The sequence below is a fragment of the Phacochoerus africanus genome, chromosome 3, assembly GCF_016906955.1.
Source record: "Phacochoerus africanus isolate WHEZ1 chromosome 3, ROS_Pafr_v1, whole genome shotgun sequence".
In the NCBI taxonomy this organism is placed as follows: Eukaryota; Metazoa; Chordata; class Mammalia; order Artiodactyla; family Suidae; genus Phacochoerus; species Phacochoerus africanus.
In genome coordinates, this window is record NC_062546.1 from 138091224 (window position 1) to 138111873 (window position 20650).

Genomic DNA, 20650 nt, shown 5'->3' on the forward strand with positions numbered 1-20650 from the left:
GGCCCTAAAAAGCAAAAAAAAAAAAAAAAGATATAGTTATATTTAAGGATCGCTAGAGTCTAAGTCTTATGTATTTAATATTTTTCTTTAAAAGGACACTCCCTTTCCCCATGAAACGTGTTCTAACACTCTCACTGCTTTTGAAATACTGTTACTGGCAGATACTAAAATTATACAGTAGAGAGAGAAATTTTTACCTACTTTTATTGCCACTTTTTTTAAAAAAAGAAAGGATATTAGGCCAATTCTTTTTTTTAATCCTTCTAGAGTAGACTATTTAAACATTCAACTATTTTACCTATACTCCTGAAATAAAGGAGTTCCCGTCATGACTCAGCAGGTTATGAACCCAACTACTTACTATACATGAGAATGTGGGTTCAATCCCTAGCCTGCTCAGTGGGTTAAGGATCCAGCATTGTAGCAAGCTGCAGCATAGATGGCAGATGAGGCTTGGATCTGGTGTTGCTGTAGCTGTGGCATAAACCAGTAGCTACAGCTCTAATTCGACCCCTAGCTGGGGAACTTCCATAGGCTGCAGGTGCGGCCCTAAAAAACAAACAAAAAAATCCTCTTGAAACAGATAAACTGATTCCCACAACTTCACAGATTTATGACATTTTTTTTATTTCTCTCTCCTGAAGCTTAATTGACTCATTTCCTTCTAATACCACTTTTAATTCTTATTCTACAAATGTAAGAATAATGTTTATCTTTAGGTCTAACTTGATTTCCATAAAATAACAATAAAAACAGCCTATTAATTATAAGCACCCTGAAACCATGTGCCAGCATGGTTATTTTCCTAGTATCCTATGGAGTTTCTGGTACATAAAACACATTCTGTAATTAGTGTTTCATGGGTTATATTTGCATAATACTTTGGAGCTTACAAAGGGCTTTCGAATATTTTATGTCATCTCATTGTCTCAATTACCATGAGAAAAAGGTACAGCAAGCCAATATCCTAAGAAAATTTCTTTCTAGCTGAATTTTTTAGGCTCCCATAGGATGATACAATGAAAAATGACATTTAGGAGTCATAATTAGAATAGTTATCAAGAAAATAACTAATGTATATGCAAGCCATTATAAAGTGATCAAAAGATCATAACCTGCTATGCAATCATTTAAAAAAATTTTCTAATCCTAGATGGAAAGCAGATCAACAATGAAAAAAAATCTACATAAGAGTAGTTCTTACTTGAATCTTGAATATACGATTTCCAGTCAAACTCAGTGGAAGTTTCATTTACAAGGGTGCCATTGTAATCCCTAGTTACATTCTTTTCTATACTATGTTCCTCCAGGGAAGCATTGGTGGGAGGCCATTGCACGCATTTATTCCGCAGGTTGCCCATAAAGAGCTGCAGCCCAATCAGTGCAAACACGCTCAGACAGAACACAGTCAGGATCATGACATCAGAGAGCTTCTTCACAGACTGGATCAGAGCCCCCACAATGGTCTTCAAGCCTAAAAGAAAGAAGGTTATCATAATGGAACAGAATATGAAAAATTCTACTATTGCTATAGTAGAAATTACATTGTAAATCAGCCATATTTCAATAAAATACATTATTTAAAAAGAAGATTATTACTATGAAGACTTAGAACATCTGAAATACCAAAAGCATCGTACAATTTTTTTGAAAACATAGATTCCATAGGTAAGTCTGAAAATGACTGCAGTGCTAGTGGGAGAGCCAAATTTCATGGAAGGCTGAAGTGCTTATGGAAATAAACTTTGGAAATGTAATGATCCCAACAATGAAATGAAGATCCATATCCTGCTGAGTTAAGAGAAAATAGCTGGAAGTTCATGGTCTACACAAAGCCTACATTAAAGAAAGAGTCTTATATTTCTCCTTTTTTGCTTCTACACAAAGCTACATTAAAGAAAGAGTCATATTTCTCCTTTTCGCTAATGAAACTCATCCCATACTTTCATAAAGGGTCGGTTGTCAGTTATAACAAATTACTTAAACAAAAATATTTTAAAATTCCTATTTATAAGTATGAAAGTTTGCTATAAAACAGGAGGTGTTTGGAGTATAATTGCACTTTAAGTAATAAATCCTCCATGCAGGCTCATACTACTCTTTATTATCTTATTCCCTTATCTTTTAAAGCAATATTAAGATTTGTATTATACATAGTCATGATGCCTAAAATGAACAAGAAATTCCAGGTTGGTACATTCAAAACAGGAACAAATCCCTGGTATAACTGATGTGGAGAAAAACCCAGACCATCTCAAATTGCAAGCCATGTAGACTATATATTACAGTGTCTCATGTAAGAAACTGATAAACTCCAAGGTTGATAAAAAATGTGAAAACATAAAAATTTATGTTCAAACAATAAAAATCATTTTCAGAGTTACACTCAATTTTGATTATTATGATTTTAGTGATTTTAATGATTATGACCCCTGATTTTCTGCAATGCTGAGAGTCAAGCAAAGAGACTTGATGAAAAAACATGATGGGTGAGCCTCAGTGTTTAACCCTCACCTGGAATGACTGAAATGGTTTTCAGTGCTCGGAGAACTCTGAATGTTCTCAACGCAGAGACATTGCCCAGGTCCACAAACTCTGTCACGTATCTGTAATAGGAGTTCACATACAATCACAATAACAGGATACAAAGAAAGAGCTGTAGGTACAAGGAGCCTTATGCTTTATACTGATCACTTCTTACCTGGGATTACAGAAATAGTTTTCAAAGCTCTCAAGACTCTGAAAGTGCCAAGAGCTGAAAAATTGCCTAGGCTTACAAATTCTGATACATACCTGTAAATTAAATCAGAGTTATTCAAGATGTAAGCAGGACTTAATAATATTTGCTTGGGTCTTCTTGGTGATTCTAAATAACATTCTAAGTAACAGTTTAGAAATTTGTATCTATCAGTATGGTTTTCTGTACTCGCATAATTTAAGACAGTTAACCAGATGTAAACTTCATAAAGGATGCAACTGTGTCAACATTTCAGAAAGTAATACAATCATGTGTAATTTAGGAGAATTAAGTGAAGAGAAAAATTTTGGCTGCAGTTTTAGGGTTTCAGTTTTTGAAAAATACATGAAGTCATCCAAGAGAAATTTAGACAGATTGATTTATTATCTATCTGTATGTGATTAGGATTTCCTAGTGTAACTTAAGTGAAAATTAGGCACATCAGAAACAATATTTTATGGGGGCCCAATAGTTGCTCCTGTTATTACTGCTATTTTATTCTCAAGAAGCAGTAGTTCCAATACGCCTTCTTTTGAGCTGTGGCCAGAGGGAAAGATGAAGAATTGGCTCATCTTGACTAGATATGGAGTTAAGATGAGACAGACAGCATTCTGAGCCCTGAGAATATCAGGGCCATTTCTCCTCTGTCAATACATCCATCTCCTCACACCTGTAAGAGGCCAAGAAAGTCAGCTCCTCAAGGATGAGAGTGATCCTACTGGTCCACATTTCTCCACACTTTAATTTCACCTACTCCTGAGTGACCTTCTATTACTTTTCTGAGTCTCTTCTTCCTTGGAAAAATTTATCATCCATCAGGAAAAAACAAAACTGCAAAAATTGTGCACATGACTAAGTATATCTGGATGGGAGATAAGAAAAAGAAGGTTTATGTTGAGAGCAGAGAGATGAACAAAATTACAAAGGGAAAGAAGAGTGGAAGAAAGGAAAGGGATTGGTGAGAACTGGGAAGAGGCGAGAGTGTGTTTGTTTATGTCTTTAATTATCAATATGCTGATGAATGATAATTTTATATTAAATACATAATAAGGACCTTATTATTATTATTATTGTCTTTTTGCTATTTCTTGGGCCGCTCCCGCGGCATATGGAGTTTCCCAGGCTAGGGGTCTAATCAGAGCTGTAGTCTCCGGCCTACGCCAGAGCCACAGCAACGCGGGATCCGAGCCGCGTCTGTGACCTACACCACAGCTCATGGCAACGCCGGATCGTTAACCCACTGAGCAAGGGCAGGGACCAAACCCGCAACCTCATGGTTCCTAGTCAGATTCGTCAACCACTGCGCCACAACGGGAATCCCCTTAATTTTTTTTTTTTTTTTTTTTGAGGACCTTATTTTTTTCCTATTAGTTTGATTTGTCAAGATGTTTTGATGTTTATTTTTTATTATTCTAGCAAAGAAGCTGGGGAAAGTGCATAATATGGGTAGACTCAATGGAAATTTGTAGGGTTAACAGAATTGCTTGGAGCTATAATTTTAAAAGGACATTTTTTTGGAGTTCCCTGGTGGCTCAGTGGGTTAAGGATCTGGCATTGTCACTATTGTGGCTCAAGTCACTGCTGTGGAACAGGTTCAATCCCTGGTCCAGGAAATTCTGTATGCCATGGGCATGGCCAAAAAAAGCCATTTTCACAGCTGTATTAAGAATATACTTATGATTTCATATTAGGTTGTGTGTGTATGTGTGTGTGTGGTGAAAAAGCAGCATGTATGAAATTTGCTGACAGATGTTTGTTACATGTGAAGACTATAATTTTAATAACTGTAAAGGCTTTATGCCAAAGTGAAATGCCACATTGACCTCTGTTGCACGAAGTTAAAATCCAGAGCTTAATTGTATAAATCATACTGAAATACTCTACAGTTAAAGCAAGCTTTTTTTTTTTTTTTAAACAAGCTCATAGAAGTCAAACTATATTCTCTTTTGAAGCTTCCAAAAAAGACACTTACGCAAATGTAATGACAGTGAAGTCAAGCCAGTTCCATGGGTCCCGAAGGAAAGTAAAATCTTCCAAACAGAAGCCTCTTGCAATAATTTTTATAAGTGATTCAAAAGTATATATTCCTGTGAAGGTGTACCTGAAGACAAGAGTCCAAAAAGAATGGATAAACTAATCATTTTCTTTCATAGCATATTGATTTCTTGTCACTGCATTTGTGGAATAGATAAATATTAAAAAGGAATCTAAGAAGGTTAATATTATTTTCATGGACATAAAACACAGCCCTAAATTTACATCAACTCCCTAACACACAAAGAGTTGTTTTCAAATTGTCCTAAGAGCAGAGTGAGAAATACATACTGTGTAAAGTCTATATAGCTACTGTCTGAAATGTCTTATTATTGACATAAATGAACAAAATCTCTTGAGAACTACCCAGGACATGAACATGATGGAGCAGACAGTCAATAAGACTGCAGAAGCATAAAATGATTTTCCTTTAGGAAATTAAAAAACTCAATTTCAATCACGTTTTATGAATGAGGGAATATTAACAAATTAGTAGGTCTTAAGTCTTTCTCCTCCTTCAAGATAAGATAGGTTAACCTACTCGGCAAAAGAATTTTGCTAACATCGAAGTGGATAATTCTAGGGTCATAAGAGGTGAAAATTTAATTTAGAATAAAATATTGAGACTTAGATTAGAAACTTAGATATTTCCAAAGTTTTAAATCTTCTGCTCAGTTTGAATGGGTAAGAATATAGATATTCCCAAGTAGAAACTTAGATGTTTCTGAAGTTTAAATCTTCAACTCAGAAGTTGAAGGTTAAAATCACAGAAACGAGGGTGACTTGAGACCTTCGGGCCTTACATATTAGTGTTAATATGGTAGGAATCCTTCGTATGTCAATTTTTTATCTCCCTCAGAATCTTTATGCCTTTTTTGATTGGCTCCAACATGGAAGTGTCCAGGAAGGGAAAAGGCACTTGGGAATGGCCCCGTGGTTGTTGTTTGAAGGGTCAGCAGCCACAGAGTAACAATGGTTACCACACAGGCAGCTCCAACAGCACTTATCACAAATTTGGCCTTTCTCCCCTCAAAAGTATCCCAGAGCAGAGCCTGTCAGAATTGTTAGTAAAGTGCATTTACTTCCTAGAATTTTCACTTCAATTAGCTTAGCCCTCAGTCTACTGAATCTGCAAGTTTGAAAATCCCAAATTTGGAGATTTTTTTCAGCTCATTTTTTGGTGACCATATTTGAAACTGATATAGGCTTGGTATGGAGTGGCTGCACCTGATGGAAGTGAAAACTTCGTGAGGCTCAATACTGTCTTTGAGACATATGTAAGACTTGCTGAATTCATCTGGAAATTAACTGGAACCACCATAATGGCTCCTTCCTGAAATGACTCTCATCACATTTGCTTTGGCCACTGAAGATTAAAGGCAGAGTGGTGAGTGATCAAGAATGATGAGCTTCTGGCAACCACCAAGTACAAATTAAGGAGAGATATTAAATCCTAAATACATATAATAGATAAATATGTCTATATGTCTATTTATCTATACACACACACACACACACACACACACACATACTCACAGAGGTGGTTTAAAGCATAAGGTGAACTTACTCTACATTCTTTGTCCAGTCAGGAGGGTTACTCATCGTCATAAACACACAGTTCGTCAAAATGGTGCACATAATTAGCATGCTGAATAATGTAGGTTATTGTTAAGGAACACACAAAAGAAAACCCAAATCCACATATTATATTAAATAAAATAAACACTGAAAAAGCTCAATCTGCAGTTTAGCCACAGTGACAAGTATGCTGTGGCAAGTCATCTCATTTCTTTAAATTTCAGTTTAGTCATCTGTAAAATTTGGGTCATAAGATCATCCTCACAGAGTAGTTATATAGATTAAATGAGATAATGTTATATAGATTAAATGAGATAATTTAATGAGGAAGATTTATATATAAAGTGTTGCTTTTGCTAATATTATTAAATCAATCTACCTCCCAGAACCTTTAGTGGGAACACTGTGGGCACTCTGGAGTTGTAGTTTTTGAGCAGGGAGCACGGATTTGAACTACTTTGGTTAATTAAAATATTAAACTGTTGAGGAAGGTACAACTCTGCAGTATGGTAATTTCTTAAATACATGGGTACAATATAGTTCAGTACATTAAAAAATGTATATAGTCAAACTACAGCATGGTATCTAGTGTTGGGTTGCTCTATTTTAACTGAGTTGGTACAATGTGTAGCAGCATTGCATAAGACTGAACGTGAATGCTCTTGAAGGCTATTAACATGATGCGAATGTAATTAATATTCAACATAAGTGATCTTAGCAACATAAAAGTAATTTGGTCAAGTCACTCAGCCTCTCTGTGCCACTGAATCTTCTTGTGTCTCTACTGACGTTTGTGCAATGGAGCTAATCAGTTCCTATGGAACTCATCAGTTTTAGGTTCAGTTTAAATGGATTAATGTGTATAAAGTACTTGGAACAGGTCTGTATATTAGAAGACATGATCTAAGTGTTAGCTAAAATAAATGACTATGACATAACAGAATTATGAAGCTGAAGGGGACCTTGAAAAACAACTAGTTTAATCCCTGTATTTTAGAACTCAGAGAAATAAGACTTAAGCTCTAGAGAAATTAGATAGCTTGGCCAAGGACTAGAACACAGGTTTCTGGCTTTCACATCCAATATTCTTTCAACTACAGTTTACTGCCAAAGCAAAATTTTCCATTAAGTGAAAAAGAAAGTTTCCATCAAATGACCACATGATGGCAGCAGGAACACAAACTAGTATAAGGAAACCTCCATAAATGTAAAAATGAATATATGAATTTTATATTTCAAATCTTTGAATTTTAATAATACTTTATCTATGCCACTAAGGAATATCTTGCTTAGTTTGAAAGTAGAATGTTTTAGAGTGTTATAACCCTTTAAAAAATCAGATAGTATAAGTTTATGAGCATTACAACAGTATTTCTCTATTACTGCCAAAGCCATCAAATGAGATATAATAAGAAGTGAAAGCATTTGCCAATGAATATGAACAAATGAATTTAGTTGCAGAGTCCTTTTTAACACCAGTAAGAGCCACAAAGCCAAATCCCTAAAGGCCACTTGGAAATACAATCTCAACTTCTTTCATTAACTTCCAAAGTCTTTACTAAGCAATCAATTTCACACAGTAGTCATAATTCAATGACTTAAATTTGAAATTCAGCCAATATTTTAGTACTTCATTCACAGATTTCATTGGGAAAGTTCAAAAACTAGCTAAAAACTGGCCAAAGCCCCCTGACCTTCTCCCATGGAAAATATGCTTAAAGGTTAATGCTAAAGTACACTAAAATGCTTTATATTATAGATATGTCTACACTTGGCTTTGGATGTAGATTTTTTGTTATTATATCATTATTCCCTGCAAATTCTAGAAAATCATAAGCTTGGTACAATATTGTAAAAGTAAGTATGGCTATTTTACATTAGATTTTTAGGACTTGATACATGTATTTTTAGAAAGATATATATATGATGTTAATGACTGATATATATTTGAAAGAGATATATGTACAGTATATATATATATATTTATAATGTTAAAGATTTTGAAAGTTTCAGTGACATCCATGTGAGCAATAAATTTTAAGAATAATGCTTGTATGACAAAAGAAAATACAAAAAGAGAATGATAAAACCACAGAATATGGACATTTCCTAACTTAAGTTTATATATAGCTGCAAAGCACTTATAGATTATGTACAAATAGTTAATATTGATCACTTGAAAAGGATATGAATGTACCAAAATCTTAATAGCTATTTTCCTAAGAGGGTTGAAGGGAGTTAAAATGTACAGGGCAGAGGTGGCACTGAACCGGAAGATGGCCTTCCCTTTATTCAATACTATAAAAGTCTGTAAGATAGGAACACAACATAGAAGTATAAAAGTATAAACCATTTACACTCTGTTGCCCACCTTCCGTTATCTGTCATAATGAATTATTCCAATTTTGCAACTTCTGAAGTACACCATGAAGATAAACTGTTTCTGGATCTCTTCTTCACCAGACACGTCATCCAATGGTGTCACTTCCCTTTGACTTGATACTTACCTGAAATTTGATAGTACATAAGATATTAAGCCAAGAAAACTTATTTAATTTCTTAATGTTTTAAATATCTGAGTTTGATCAAAGTCTTAAATAGGTGCACATTTCATTTCACCAATCTTAAGACATTATATTTCTATATCAATGTCAGCTTTCCCATATCAAGTATCTTGAAAATAAATGCTGTAGAATGCAAAATTACATAATAAAACCGATACTATTTTTGAAATAAACATTCTTTTACCATTTATGCTTATAAAATAAACATTATCACTCTACTTGTAATAGAAATGAAAACAGCCACCATCAAAGCCACTCTTGGATTAGATGGATATAGTCCAATAATTGATTTCTGGAGGCCAGGTTCCCTGGAGAGTGTCTGTTGACCAGGAGTGCTAAATTCTGTACTGGGATTTCTGAGTTAGCTGACACATTGAATTCCAATTCCAATTGACTGCCTATTTCAATGCAGTGCTTTCTTAGCATAGAGTAAAAGCTCAAAGCCCTTGCAGAATCTAGGATCAATGAAGGTGAATGCAATTGGCATTCCAAAAATTAGCCATATTTGAGCACAATTAGCAGTGTGTAGATAAACAAACAAGCAGCAACAACAAAAAGACAAAGCAGAAACATACAATCGTGTACAAGGATTCTGACTTAGTATTTCTTAGGACCCAATTTCTGTACATTCAGATCACAGGAAAGTGGAGAGGAGAAGACTATTTCTCTATGAAGAACATATCTTGGGAAGGAAACTTCAAATCTTTCAAATTTAAATTCACCTATTCTTCAAATATTCATTTTTTCTGCCTTAGGATGCTTACATGTTTAGATAAATTACAACCTAGCAAGCATTAACGTTATGTTTACTTTCTACTAAGAATCCTTGGATTATTCTCTACATTTAGTCTTCAGGTCATTCATAGATTTCTCATTTCTTTTTCCCTCTACCTTCAGGGTTTTCTAAATTCAAGTAATCACTCCAAAATATTAACTGAGTTACTATGTGAAAATAGCACTTTCCAGCTGGCCTTTGCAGAAGTGCCCCAAATCAAGGCTGTGGAAATGATCCCCCCAAACAGTGCTGGTCTCCAAATTGTTCCTGATATGTGACAAGACATTGAGAGCAGCGATTAGAAACATGTAAGACAATTAGACAAAGTAATTTTATATCCACTGAATGTAATAATAATAAAAAGAATGAGGCACCTCATGGGTATGTTTTTAATTGCCATTTACTGGAAATTAATTTTATTGTATTTTATAGTGACCTCACCTTCACAACAGAGAGTTTGAGAAGCATTGCTCTACATCCAGCTTTGACCCTATGTTTCCACTTTCATCTTTGAAGGATTGTAGGTCCAGAATACAAGGAAAACTATTTCTCCAAGTCCATTTGTAGGAGGGGAGAGCTTCTCTTGTGCTTACTGAAGGAGCATTCGCCTATGGCTACAATATTTAGTGCCTCTTTTCTCTGATTCATTCAGTGCCTCTGGCCCTAAATGACACGGTAAGATCATAAAACATGAACAGACTTGTGCAATGCAAATGCCTCTGCCCTGCGGAGTTCATACATGCAAGGACACAGAAAGGCCTAGGGTGAGCTAATTCAGGACAGAATACAGTCCACCTTGCAAACCTACTGCATGTGCTTCCTTTTCCCAAAATTATGCTGAGCAAAACCTGACAGAAATATTGTGGGTTAGGACGGGAGAGCCAGTAAAACATAATGCAGAATATATTTTAAAAATAAGAATTCCTTTGTTTCAAATAACATTACAAGCCTAATTTTGGAATAGAAGAGGAAGCTATAGTCTATAGGGGACCTAAATCATGAGCTTGAGGGAGAGGGAGATGAAGATGGTACTGACTGTAGCTCAATGGATAAGAACAATCAATCCAGCTCATCTGGAGGAGATAGGACGCATGCAGAAGCCATCTCCTGTGACTCTGTTGTGTGGCCGGCTTCCAACCCAGACCATGAACAGATGTAACAGAGGAAGAAGAAAGCAGAAAAGATGGAGGAAGGGGGAGTTCCCGTCCCGTGGCGCAGTGGTTAACGAATCTGACTAGGAACCCTGAGGTTGCGGGTTCGGTCCCTGCCCTTGCTCAGCGGGTTAACGATCCGGCGTTGCCGTGAGCTGTGGTGTAGGTTGCAGACGCCGCTCGGATCCTGCGTTGCTATGGCTCTGGCGTAGGCCGGTGGCTACAGCTCCGATTCAACCCCTAGCCTGGGGACCTCCATATGCCGCGGGAGCAGCCCAAAGAAACAGCAACAACAACAACAACAAAGACAAAAGACAAAAAAAAAAAAAAAGATGGAGGAAGGCGTGATGAAGCCAAAGGCAAAGTTGCAGAGGCGAAAAGAAAGGGTGGAAGACCAAAGAAAATTCTGTCCTGAGGGCCAAAAAGAAAGAGAAGCAAGACTCAGAAATTTAACAGAGAGGAGCCCCAAAAGGTAGGGCAAAGGGCCAGAACTCAGTAAGTTGAAGCTAATGAAAGCCATAGCACCCCTGACGCTGATAGATAATTCAAAAAGTCCTTTCACACGGAGGAATTCATACTTTGACACAAAAGTTAAAAGCAAAAGGACATGATTCTCAATTATTCCAGCCTTAGATGGAAACTTGTACTGATCTTTAGGGTGTGCTCCCTTTATTTACTTATAAAACTCAAAGAATGTGTTTTTATTTCATACTTACAAGAAATTATGTGTGCCATATGTGAACGCTTACAATTAGAATGTGTAATGGAATAAAATTTTACCATACGACAGTATTTGTTCTCCTTTACTTTTTTCACAAACCATATAGATGAGACATCCTTGATATAGCTCCTAGGAAGCTGACAATAAGACCAGCATTAAGTGACCAGTGCAGAGGGTTTCTTCGGTGAGGACTTTGCTGTTCCCAGTTGAAACGTATATACTTACATACAAACTACATAAACGTTGCTTTAAAGCATTTATGGGTGTTCCCGTCGTGGCTCAGTGGTTAACGAATCCGATTAGGAACCACGAGCCATGGCCTGGCTCGGTGGGTTGAGGATCCAGTGTTGCTGTGAGCTGTGGTGTAGGTTGCAGACGCGGCTGGGATCCAGTGATGCTGTGGCTCTGGTGTAGGCTGGCAGCTACGGCTCCGATTCGACCCCTAGCCTGGGAACCTCTATATGCCGCGGGAGCGGCCCAAGAAATGGCAAAAAGACAAAAATAAAAAATAAAAATAAAATAAAGCATTTATGGATTTATATAAAACTGCTGACTTAGCAATCCAATATTAGAATCTTGAATCTGTTACCATTTTTATGTATGTGCCACTTAGAACTTTAAACTTAATACTTGTAACTGATCTGATATCTATTTCCTCATCTGTCTGTATCCATCTTCCTTATATTTATTTGAATAGCCAAGAAGCCAAACCTTTAGTTTATAAGTGTTAAGGATTAATGAAAGGATACTTACCTCTGAGGACTGTCAAATACACATTTTCGCTTTTTTTTTGTTTTTTTTTTTGTTTTTTTGCTTTTTTAGGGCCGCACCGAGGCACATGGAGGTTCCCAGGCTAGGGGTCTAGTCGGAGCTGTAGCCGCCAGCCTACGCCACAGCCACAGAAACGCCGGATCCTTAACCCACTGAGCAAGGCCGGGGATTGAATCCGAAACCTCATGGTTCCCAGTCAGATTTGTTAACCACTGAGCCACGACGGGAACTCCTCAAATACACATTTTCCTGAATAATGGTACTCGTTGTATTGAAGCAAGAAGAGAGTCAGAAGGGAACACTGTTTGCTTACAAGTGGTCAAGAAACCCTAGAACTTTCAAACATAGATATTTGTCTTCCTGGTTTCACAGATAAAGGATCAAAAAGGAAAGAATTAAAGACTAGCCACGATGTTACTGCACTTTAAATTGTATAAACTAATGTTATGTACCTCTAAGCAAATCAAGATTTTTGAACTGTTCATCTAAATGCTATTTTTTACTTTTTCCCTCTAAATTTTTTAATTGTGATTAAATACATGTAACACAAAATTTACCGTCTTAACCACTTTAAGTGTATAAGTTCAGTGTTGAGTTTTTGAAAGAATATACTGGATGGCTTATTAAAATATCTTAGCATTTTTTAAGTCTAATTAGTTCAATAAAAATATCATTAACATAACTACTCAGGATAATTTTATTGCATTAAGTCATTTCAATAGAAAAGGAACACTTCAAAAATTGGTGGTGGAGGAGAAAAGGTTGATACCGTAGTATCCAGCTTGAGGCAGTATCTTTTTTCTTTTTCTTTTTACAGCCCAAGACTGTAGAAAATTCATGAAGTCATTTTAACCTGTGAATAATATGGTGCCTCAGACTTCCAAACAGTATTTTGACTGAATTAGAAATGATATTTTGTATATAAAAATCATTGTAAAGATACATTTGTAGGAATGTAAGTCTTTATAAACTAGATGTTGATCCTAGGCTTGTTGCTTATCTTTTCGCATATAGTTATCAAACTCAAGTAGCATCTATTGAGTCTTTATATGATGAGCTGTTTATAAGTATGAGCATTGCAGAGACCTGGAAAGCAGCCTGGACCTAGTTCTCAGCCCAATTGTTAATTCAAGTGACTTCAATGCAAAGATGTGTGTTAACTGCTTAGCACCATATTTGCAAAGCTCTGTGCTAAAGTTGATAGGGAAAACAAAGATCCCAAATAGCTTAGGGTAAATAGTAAGTTATGACCCCAAGAGGCTTAAAAACTAGTAAATATTCAACTATCTATACTAAAAGAAAAAAATCTAGACGGGTAAAGTAAAGATTTATTTAGATCAGAGCTGTCCAATAGACATACTATGTCAACTACGAATCTGAGCCACATATGTGATTTTAAATATTCTAAAGACATGTTTAAAAAAAGAAAAAGGCAGCTAAAATTCACTTTTATATTTTTAACCCAATATATCCAATATATTATCATTTGGAGATAACATCAGTATTAAAAATTATTGCTATAGTTTACATCCTCTTTTCATATTGATTCTAAGTCTTCAAAATCTGGACTTGCCACATTTCAAGTAGAGTAGCCACACATGACTAATGTCTAGTGTATTGTGCACCACACACCTGGGCATATACCATTTGTTGTACTGCCAGGTCCTAGTCTCTTCAGCAAGCCTTGCCAGGTAAAAATCATTTCTGGCTTTAAAGACAACGACAACAACAACAACAAAACTCAAACAGATAAACACCCCTGGCAATCAAAGCTTAATAATATGGAAAGCAACACTGGAAAATATAAGAAGGAGTTGTCTGAATTTATGTAGTTATGAAGAGTGAAGATTCTGGAGTTGGTTTCCTGGCTCAAAACCTGCCTGGGCTACTTTCCAGCAGTGATATCCTAGGCAAATTACCAACTTTCCTGTGACTCATTTGACTCTTTTGAAAAATGGGGAAAGATACACTAAACCTCACAGAGGTGCTATGACTCCAATTCAGTAGGTCAATTTCTGATGCCTTGTATTCTCTACTTTTTTTTTAGGGCCATACTCACAGCATATGGAGGTTCCCAGGCTAGGGGTCTAATCTGAGTTACAGCTGCTGGCCTACACCACAGCTCACAGAGTGAGGCCAGGGGTAGAACCTGCAACCTCATGGTTCCTAGTTGGATTCATTTCCAGTGTGCCACGAGGGGAACTCCCTATTCTGTGCTTTTAATAAATAACTCAAGTGATTCTGCAGTGGAAGGGCTGTGAGTATGTTTTATTACCAAATGTTTATGTTGCGCCCTTGGATTAAAATCCTCCCCCTTTATCTAATTGCTGAGTTAGTTTTTGAAAAATTAACTCCAAGTTTACTGAATTTGTCTGCCCTTAATGTAAATATAGTGGCAAAAGCAAAAAATAACAGAGGAAGATGAGCTATGACTGTGAACAACAGAAAAATGTAGAATCACTAACAGTTGATTACATTTATGCCTTAGCCTCAAAATTTAAACAGGCAACCTCAACTTGTACCTACACTGTGATCCAAAAAATGTGTTTGGAAGTCAATTGTTTGGAACTTTGGACACCTTTTCCCAAAGAAAATTAATATCTATATAAATATAGATATACGTTTTTTTACACATAGGTTCAAAAGCCTATGTAATTCCTAATGAAACAGAATTCTATATAATGACACTGCGGAACTTTATCACTGTGTATGAGAAAAGTGTGACTCTGAAAATGGTAACAGACTTTTCAGCTGGGCTGCAAGGTACACCTCTTCTCCCCTTTGATGCCTGATGTTCAAACTACGGAGGTTTCCTTGCTCCGTCTCCTGCCAAAAGTGAGCATAATCTTTTACTAGCTCTAAGCTGAGGGCTTAAGTTCCAGCAGGAAAGGGAAGAATGAAACTGTGTGGCAGGAAGAGAGATGCTTCAGAGCTCGGGTTCAAAGAACTGCATAGAACATCAAGAGGCTCCAGTGAGCATGATTAGTACACATCTCTGGTGACACCTCTTGTGCTGGGCTAGTTCCATGGCATTTAATTCTTTTTTTCTTCCCTGTGAGCTCTCTAAATGGTCTCACCTCTCTTTCCTTGCCTATTTTTTATAACTTGTCAATTCAGGCCAAGATTTCCCTCCTTTTCTGGCTTCCTGGGGGATGGAAAGCTTTTGTTCTCTACCTGACTCTGAAGGGAGCATGCCATATTTTTTAAAAAGGTTTTCTCTCCTAGTCTCATTCTATTTTCCCCTTAGGCGAGGGATAATCGGCCTAAAGAACAACCTGTGGACTTGTGCCAGCCTGTGGCCCACCAAGCTTTAACACCCAGCCTTCACCTAATTGCACAGTGGTCTTGAAGCCAGGGATCACAAACCAAAATCCCCACAGACGCCAGGCAGTGTGAGAGACCTGCCAATTGTTGGTATACAGATCTGATGCGGTATAAGAAATCCTAAATATGCATGATTAGACGTGTGTGTGTACATGCAATCTTCCAATTTATAAATCTCAGAAACCAATTCAAAATTTTAACAATATTGTATGAGGCAAACAAAATGTGTCTGTGGGCTCAGTGCCTCATAGTTTTGTTGTCTTTGTTTTAAGTTCAGGCAAAGGAGAAAATATATGCCAGAGAAGAGTCTGTAAAATTGCTTGCCCCGAGGCTTTAGCTGGGTAGAATAGCTGCAGTGAGGCCAGTGCTGGAGATGGCCCCATAGGAGGTGCCCCACTGGCTCCCATCAGCCAGGGTTACTAATGCCTCTGCCTTTATCTCAGCTGGAGGGGAAAAATTACAACCACGGGTGAAAAGATAAAATCTGAGAGTCAAATATTTTTCAACCCTGTATCTTCAGTTCATATCATGGGTGTGGTACACTATTATATGCTCAATTAATTTTTCATTGACTAATAGGAGGCCCAGTTTTATTGCAGACTTAGCTGTGTGAGAATTTCTGACAAATTATTCCATGTCAGTTTCTACATCTGAATGGAGAAGATGGTAAAAATACTAACCTCATGGTTGTTTAAAGGATGAAATGAAATAAAACATGTGAATACCCTTAAAGAATCTCAAGTGTCCTATAAACACAAGGATTGAAATATTAAAAATATGTGCCTGTCTGATTCTTAAATATATACTCAAAATATATACGCATGCAAACACTTACATATTTGAAAGCAGTGCCAGTTTTCACACTGGAATTTGCTGCTGGCTATCTTTCCTCCCCAAGTTTATATTCTGAAAACAATGCCATCCATTTGCTCCCACCTGATACTTAAACATCACACCTCCAAAACAGATTTTGATCCTGCCCATTTTTTTTGACTTCATTGTTAAAAATCTAGACCAAGCCTCCATAAAGACTTCCCACTTGATCTTTAAAAATGTGAAGTGGATATTGTCACTTCTCTACCCAAAGCCTTCTGAGAATTCCTTTTGCCCTTAAACTTCAAAGTCTTTAAGATGTACTGAAAGGTGTACCTAGCCCCAGACCCACCTCCCCAACCACATCTTGCTCTCCTTTTACTTATTTCAGTCCCACTATACTATATGTCTTTTTTTTTTTCTTTTTTCTTTTTAGGACCGCACCCATGGCATATGAAGGTTCCCAGGCTAGAGATTGAATCAGAGCTACAGCTGCCAACCTATGCCACAGCCATAGCCACACCAGATCCGAACCATGTCTGAGAACTACACCACAGCTCATGGCAACACCAGATCCTTAACCCATTGAGCGAGGCCAGGGATTGAACCCACAACCTCACGGTTCCTAGTTGGATTCATTTCCACTGCGCCATGACAGTACTCCTTATGTCTTCTTGAAGGCTGTTCCCCTTTCCTGGAAGACATTTCTCCCTTCTTCTTTCTACCTTTGAGATCTCAATTTAAATGTCATTTCTTGGGGTTCCTGCTATGGCACAGTGGGATCAGTGGCATCTCTGAAGACACAGGTTCAATCCCGTGTGAGTTAAGGATCTGGATCCCACTTTGCTGCAACAGTGTCAGATATTATCCCTGCCTGGAACTCCATATGCCGTGGCATGGCCAAAAAAGAAAAAAATGTCGTTTCTTTACAGAGGCACACTATTTAATTTCCCCAAATATATCTTCTTTGAAAAAACAGTACTTATTACCCTACTAGAATCTGGTGGAAAATGTAATTTTCTAATTATTTTGGAAGCTGACCCAGACCCATTGAGTTTCAAAGATTTTAGTTTTTACAAAGGCAGGGGATGCCCTGGATTGAGCAGAAGTAGTGAAGCAACAACTCAGGTTTGGGAAATAATGCCAGCCCAGGAAATGAAGAGTACAGTTTGTAAAGTGGTCTAAGTAAAGAGACAGGAAAAGCAGGCTTATTTAGATTCCATCACTGACTTTTCTTTTCCTCTGGTATCATTAACACAGTGAATACAAACCCAGGGTAGCAGAGTGACAAGCCATAGAAGCTGACCTCTGCCTCACTGTCTGGCCATGTGGCTTCAGTGAAGCTGATGCACCCCTTGGCTACTGGTAACATGTGATGCTCTGTCAAATGAGATGATCACAAACCCTTGGCTACAGTGATTGGTTCAGAAGAGGCCATGTGACCTAATCAGAACAAATTCCAGGACTAAAAAAAGTTTTGCTAGAACTTTTTGAAGAAAAAGTGAGCTCTTTTTCTTGGGGTTACAAGGCTGCAGGATATTAGTTTAGTGCTACTTGTAGCTATTTCTACCATTCTGTGGGAAGAGCCATCTTTTGAATGCAGTCGGCATAGGTGAAAGTAGAGCCAAAAATGGAAAAGGATTGTGTCCTGATGACATTGTTGTAGTACCAGATCCTTTGATATTAAGACCAGATTTACCCCTCGCATGCATTTATTTGTTTTGTTTATTTTCAAGAACTAGTTTCCGTTGGGTTTTGGTCACTTACATTTGAAGGGAATCTCACTAATATGACAAGTACTAAATAAATGTTAACCATTATTTCACTACCAACTTCATCATCTTGGATTGTTTCTGAGGCAAAGATGGGGAGGTGACAAAAAAGAAAGGGACATAAGGAAAAAATAATTGGTGGGTAGAAGAAAGATTTGGAAGTGAACTACACTGCTCTGAATGTAAGGGTGAGCCTGGGTGACTGATAATTCTAGAGGAACTAATAATATGCAAAGAAAAATCATAGGCGTTCCCTGGCAGCTTAGTCACTGGGGACTTGGCATTGTCATTGCTGTGAATCAGTCAATCCCTGGCTAGGGAACTTCTGCATGCCATGAGTGCAGCCAAAAAAAAAAAAAAAATTGAGGACTGTCCATATGACAATTAATGGTATCATGAGATTTTGCCATCTATTTTTCTGATGTTCTTTTAAATTACTTTTGCAAGAAAAACTTCACAATCCCAATTAAAAACAAAATAACTCTCTCTACCAAATAAAACAATTAAAAACTCCCATGGCAATGACAAACCAGTCACAAATTTAAAGTCACAAGTTCCTGTGTGATTCTTCATGTAGCCCCAATAAAGAGGGGGTGTGCACTTCTTTTAGAAGACCTGATGAAAAGGGAGAATAGTGTCTTTAAATGGTTGATGAGATAATCAAGGAAAGAATACATTTTTAAATGGATACATTTCTACAGCCCATAATTAACAAACATCCATTTTCACTACAGATCTAAAATCCCTCATTCTATTTCCAGTACACTGTCAAAAGGATCTTTCCTTCCATGGTACTAATGAGTCATCTGTAATTTTAAGAAGAACATGAGAAGGATGTTTTCTGTAATAAAGAGTGGGTGAAGAATTTGAATGTATAACCAAATGGTGCAAAATCAACTGAAGCTAGGAAAGGAAACTGGGGGAAAAAAAAATCCCATGAGGAAATAAAGGTGTGTTCACAAGCTAAAATGTGCCTTGCCACACAGCTAAAAGAAATAAACAAACAAAAGGGACCCAATCTAGAATCATGTTCTGAAGATCACCGGACCAGAGCTAACATGGTATGGAAAATTTTGTGACTCCATTCTGATAACACCGTTATTTTATTCTTTAGTCCTTACCTTGGACTTCTGGAGCCCTAAAACATCTGAGGGTCTGGGGATGCTTCTGTGTACCAGGAATGTTCATGAGACAGTTCCTACTATTTCTTTAGTTACTACAACAGTATCACTAACTGTGGATTAAACTACTTTAACAATTCTAGTAGAAATTTTGGACATTATATAATTTATACATTTTAAACTGGGACGAAGAAGATAAAAATATGTGAGCAAATGCCATCTGAAAATACACCATCAGCAGTGATTTTTCCATAAGCTCTCACTGTCTCTGTTGAAGATCATAGAGACCTTCATTGTGGTTTGTGCCCTTCTCCTTACACGTAAATTCCTCATATAGACGTACCACTGTACTTTAACCTAAGACATGACATAATTCTGCTAACATTTCTATAACATTGCTTTGCTTATTCTATATATTTTAAAGAAAGAAACTAGAGACTTGGTATATAGATACAAATGACACATTGAGCATTATATTTGAGTTAAGCTCTAGGGGAGCCACTAGCCTGATTAATATTTGCATACTCCAACTCACTCAGGCAATAAAACCCACACCCCTTATATCAGCAATGGTGGGAAATCTCCTAAGAAGCATCTTCCCCAGGGACATTTCCACCATTAGACTCTTTATTTAAGCTGGGAGCACTGTGCATGTGTGCCTCAGATACACAAGTCATTAAAATGAAACTGGTCATCAAATAGCAAAGGAAATAATCATTATTTTTAAAACATTATTATTATTCTAAGCATTCCAACTTCTGAAACTAATTTAGAATTTAAAGACTGTTCCTCAGTACCTAAATAATCCAATTATGAAAGAAAATTTAAGCCTAGGAAAGAATGTACATGCAACGATAGAAAGTTTTACAGCTTGAAAATGCAAACACGTAGCTCAATCATGTGTCCTAAGAATGCCATGTTAGTTTTTAAGGATTTGAGTCCTGCAGGAACTTTCATTTGTATTTCTATTGAATGACTTCCATTTGAAGACTTGCTGGATGTCAGTTCAATGTGAAATCAATAGCTGTGCCTCACCTTGGGGAAAACTCCTTCCTGATAACAATATTTCTCTTATCAGGTTGTGCTACTTGCACACTGTGATTTGTTCCAAAATGCCAAAATATTTTTCCTTCCTCACACAATGTGCATTTGAAGATAAGGACAGAAGATGTTAAAGGCAAGTTTGAATGTGAACCTAACAAACTTTATAGGGGTGACTTCAGCATAAGAATCTGGCTGACTAGTCATTCCTTTACAGTTGGTCTTGTACCCTCAGTTTTAATACCTTT

At 36.9% G+C, this 20650-nt stretch overlaps 1 protein-coding gene across 8 annotated transcripts in view; it reads right to left on the reverse strand.

The window, feature by feature from the left end:
- Window positions 1-20650, reverse strand: part of SCN1A (sodium voltage-gated channel alpha subunit 1) — a 172496-nt gene that overhangs the window by 78423 nt on the left and 73423 nt on the right. For all 8 annotated transcript variants that reach the window (XM_047772791.1, XM_047772794.1, XM_047772795.1 and 5 more), the window contains 5 exons: window positions 8539-8657; window positions 6339-6428; window positions 4710-4838; window positions 2515-2606; window positions 1205-1474 (listed from right to left, as the gene is read on the reverse strand). In XM_047772791.1, the coding sequence (XP_047628747.1) occupies window positions 1205-1474; window positions 2515-2606; window positions 4710-4838; window positions 6339-6428; window positions 8539-8657 (700 nt within the window). The remainder of the gene's footprint in view (window positions 1-1204; window positions 1475-2514; window positions 2607-4709; window positions 4839-6338; window positions 6429-8538; window positions 8658-20650) is intronic.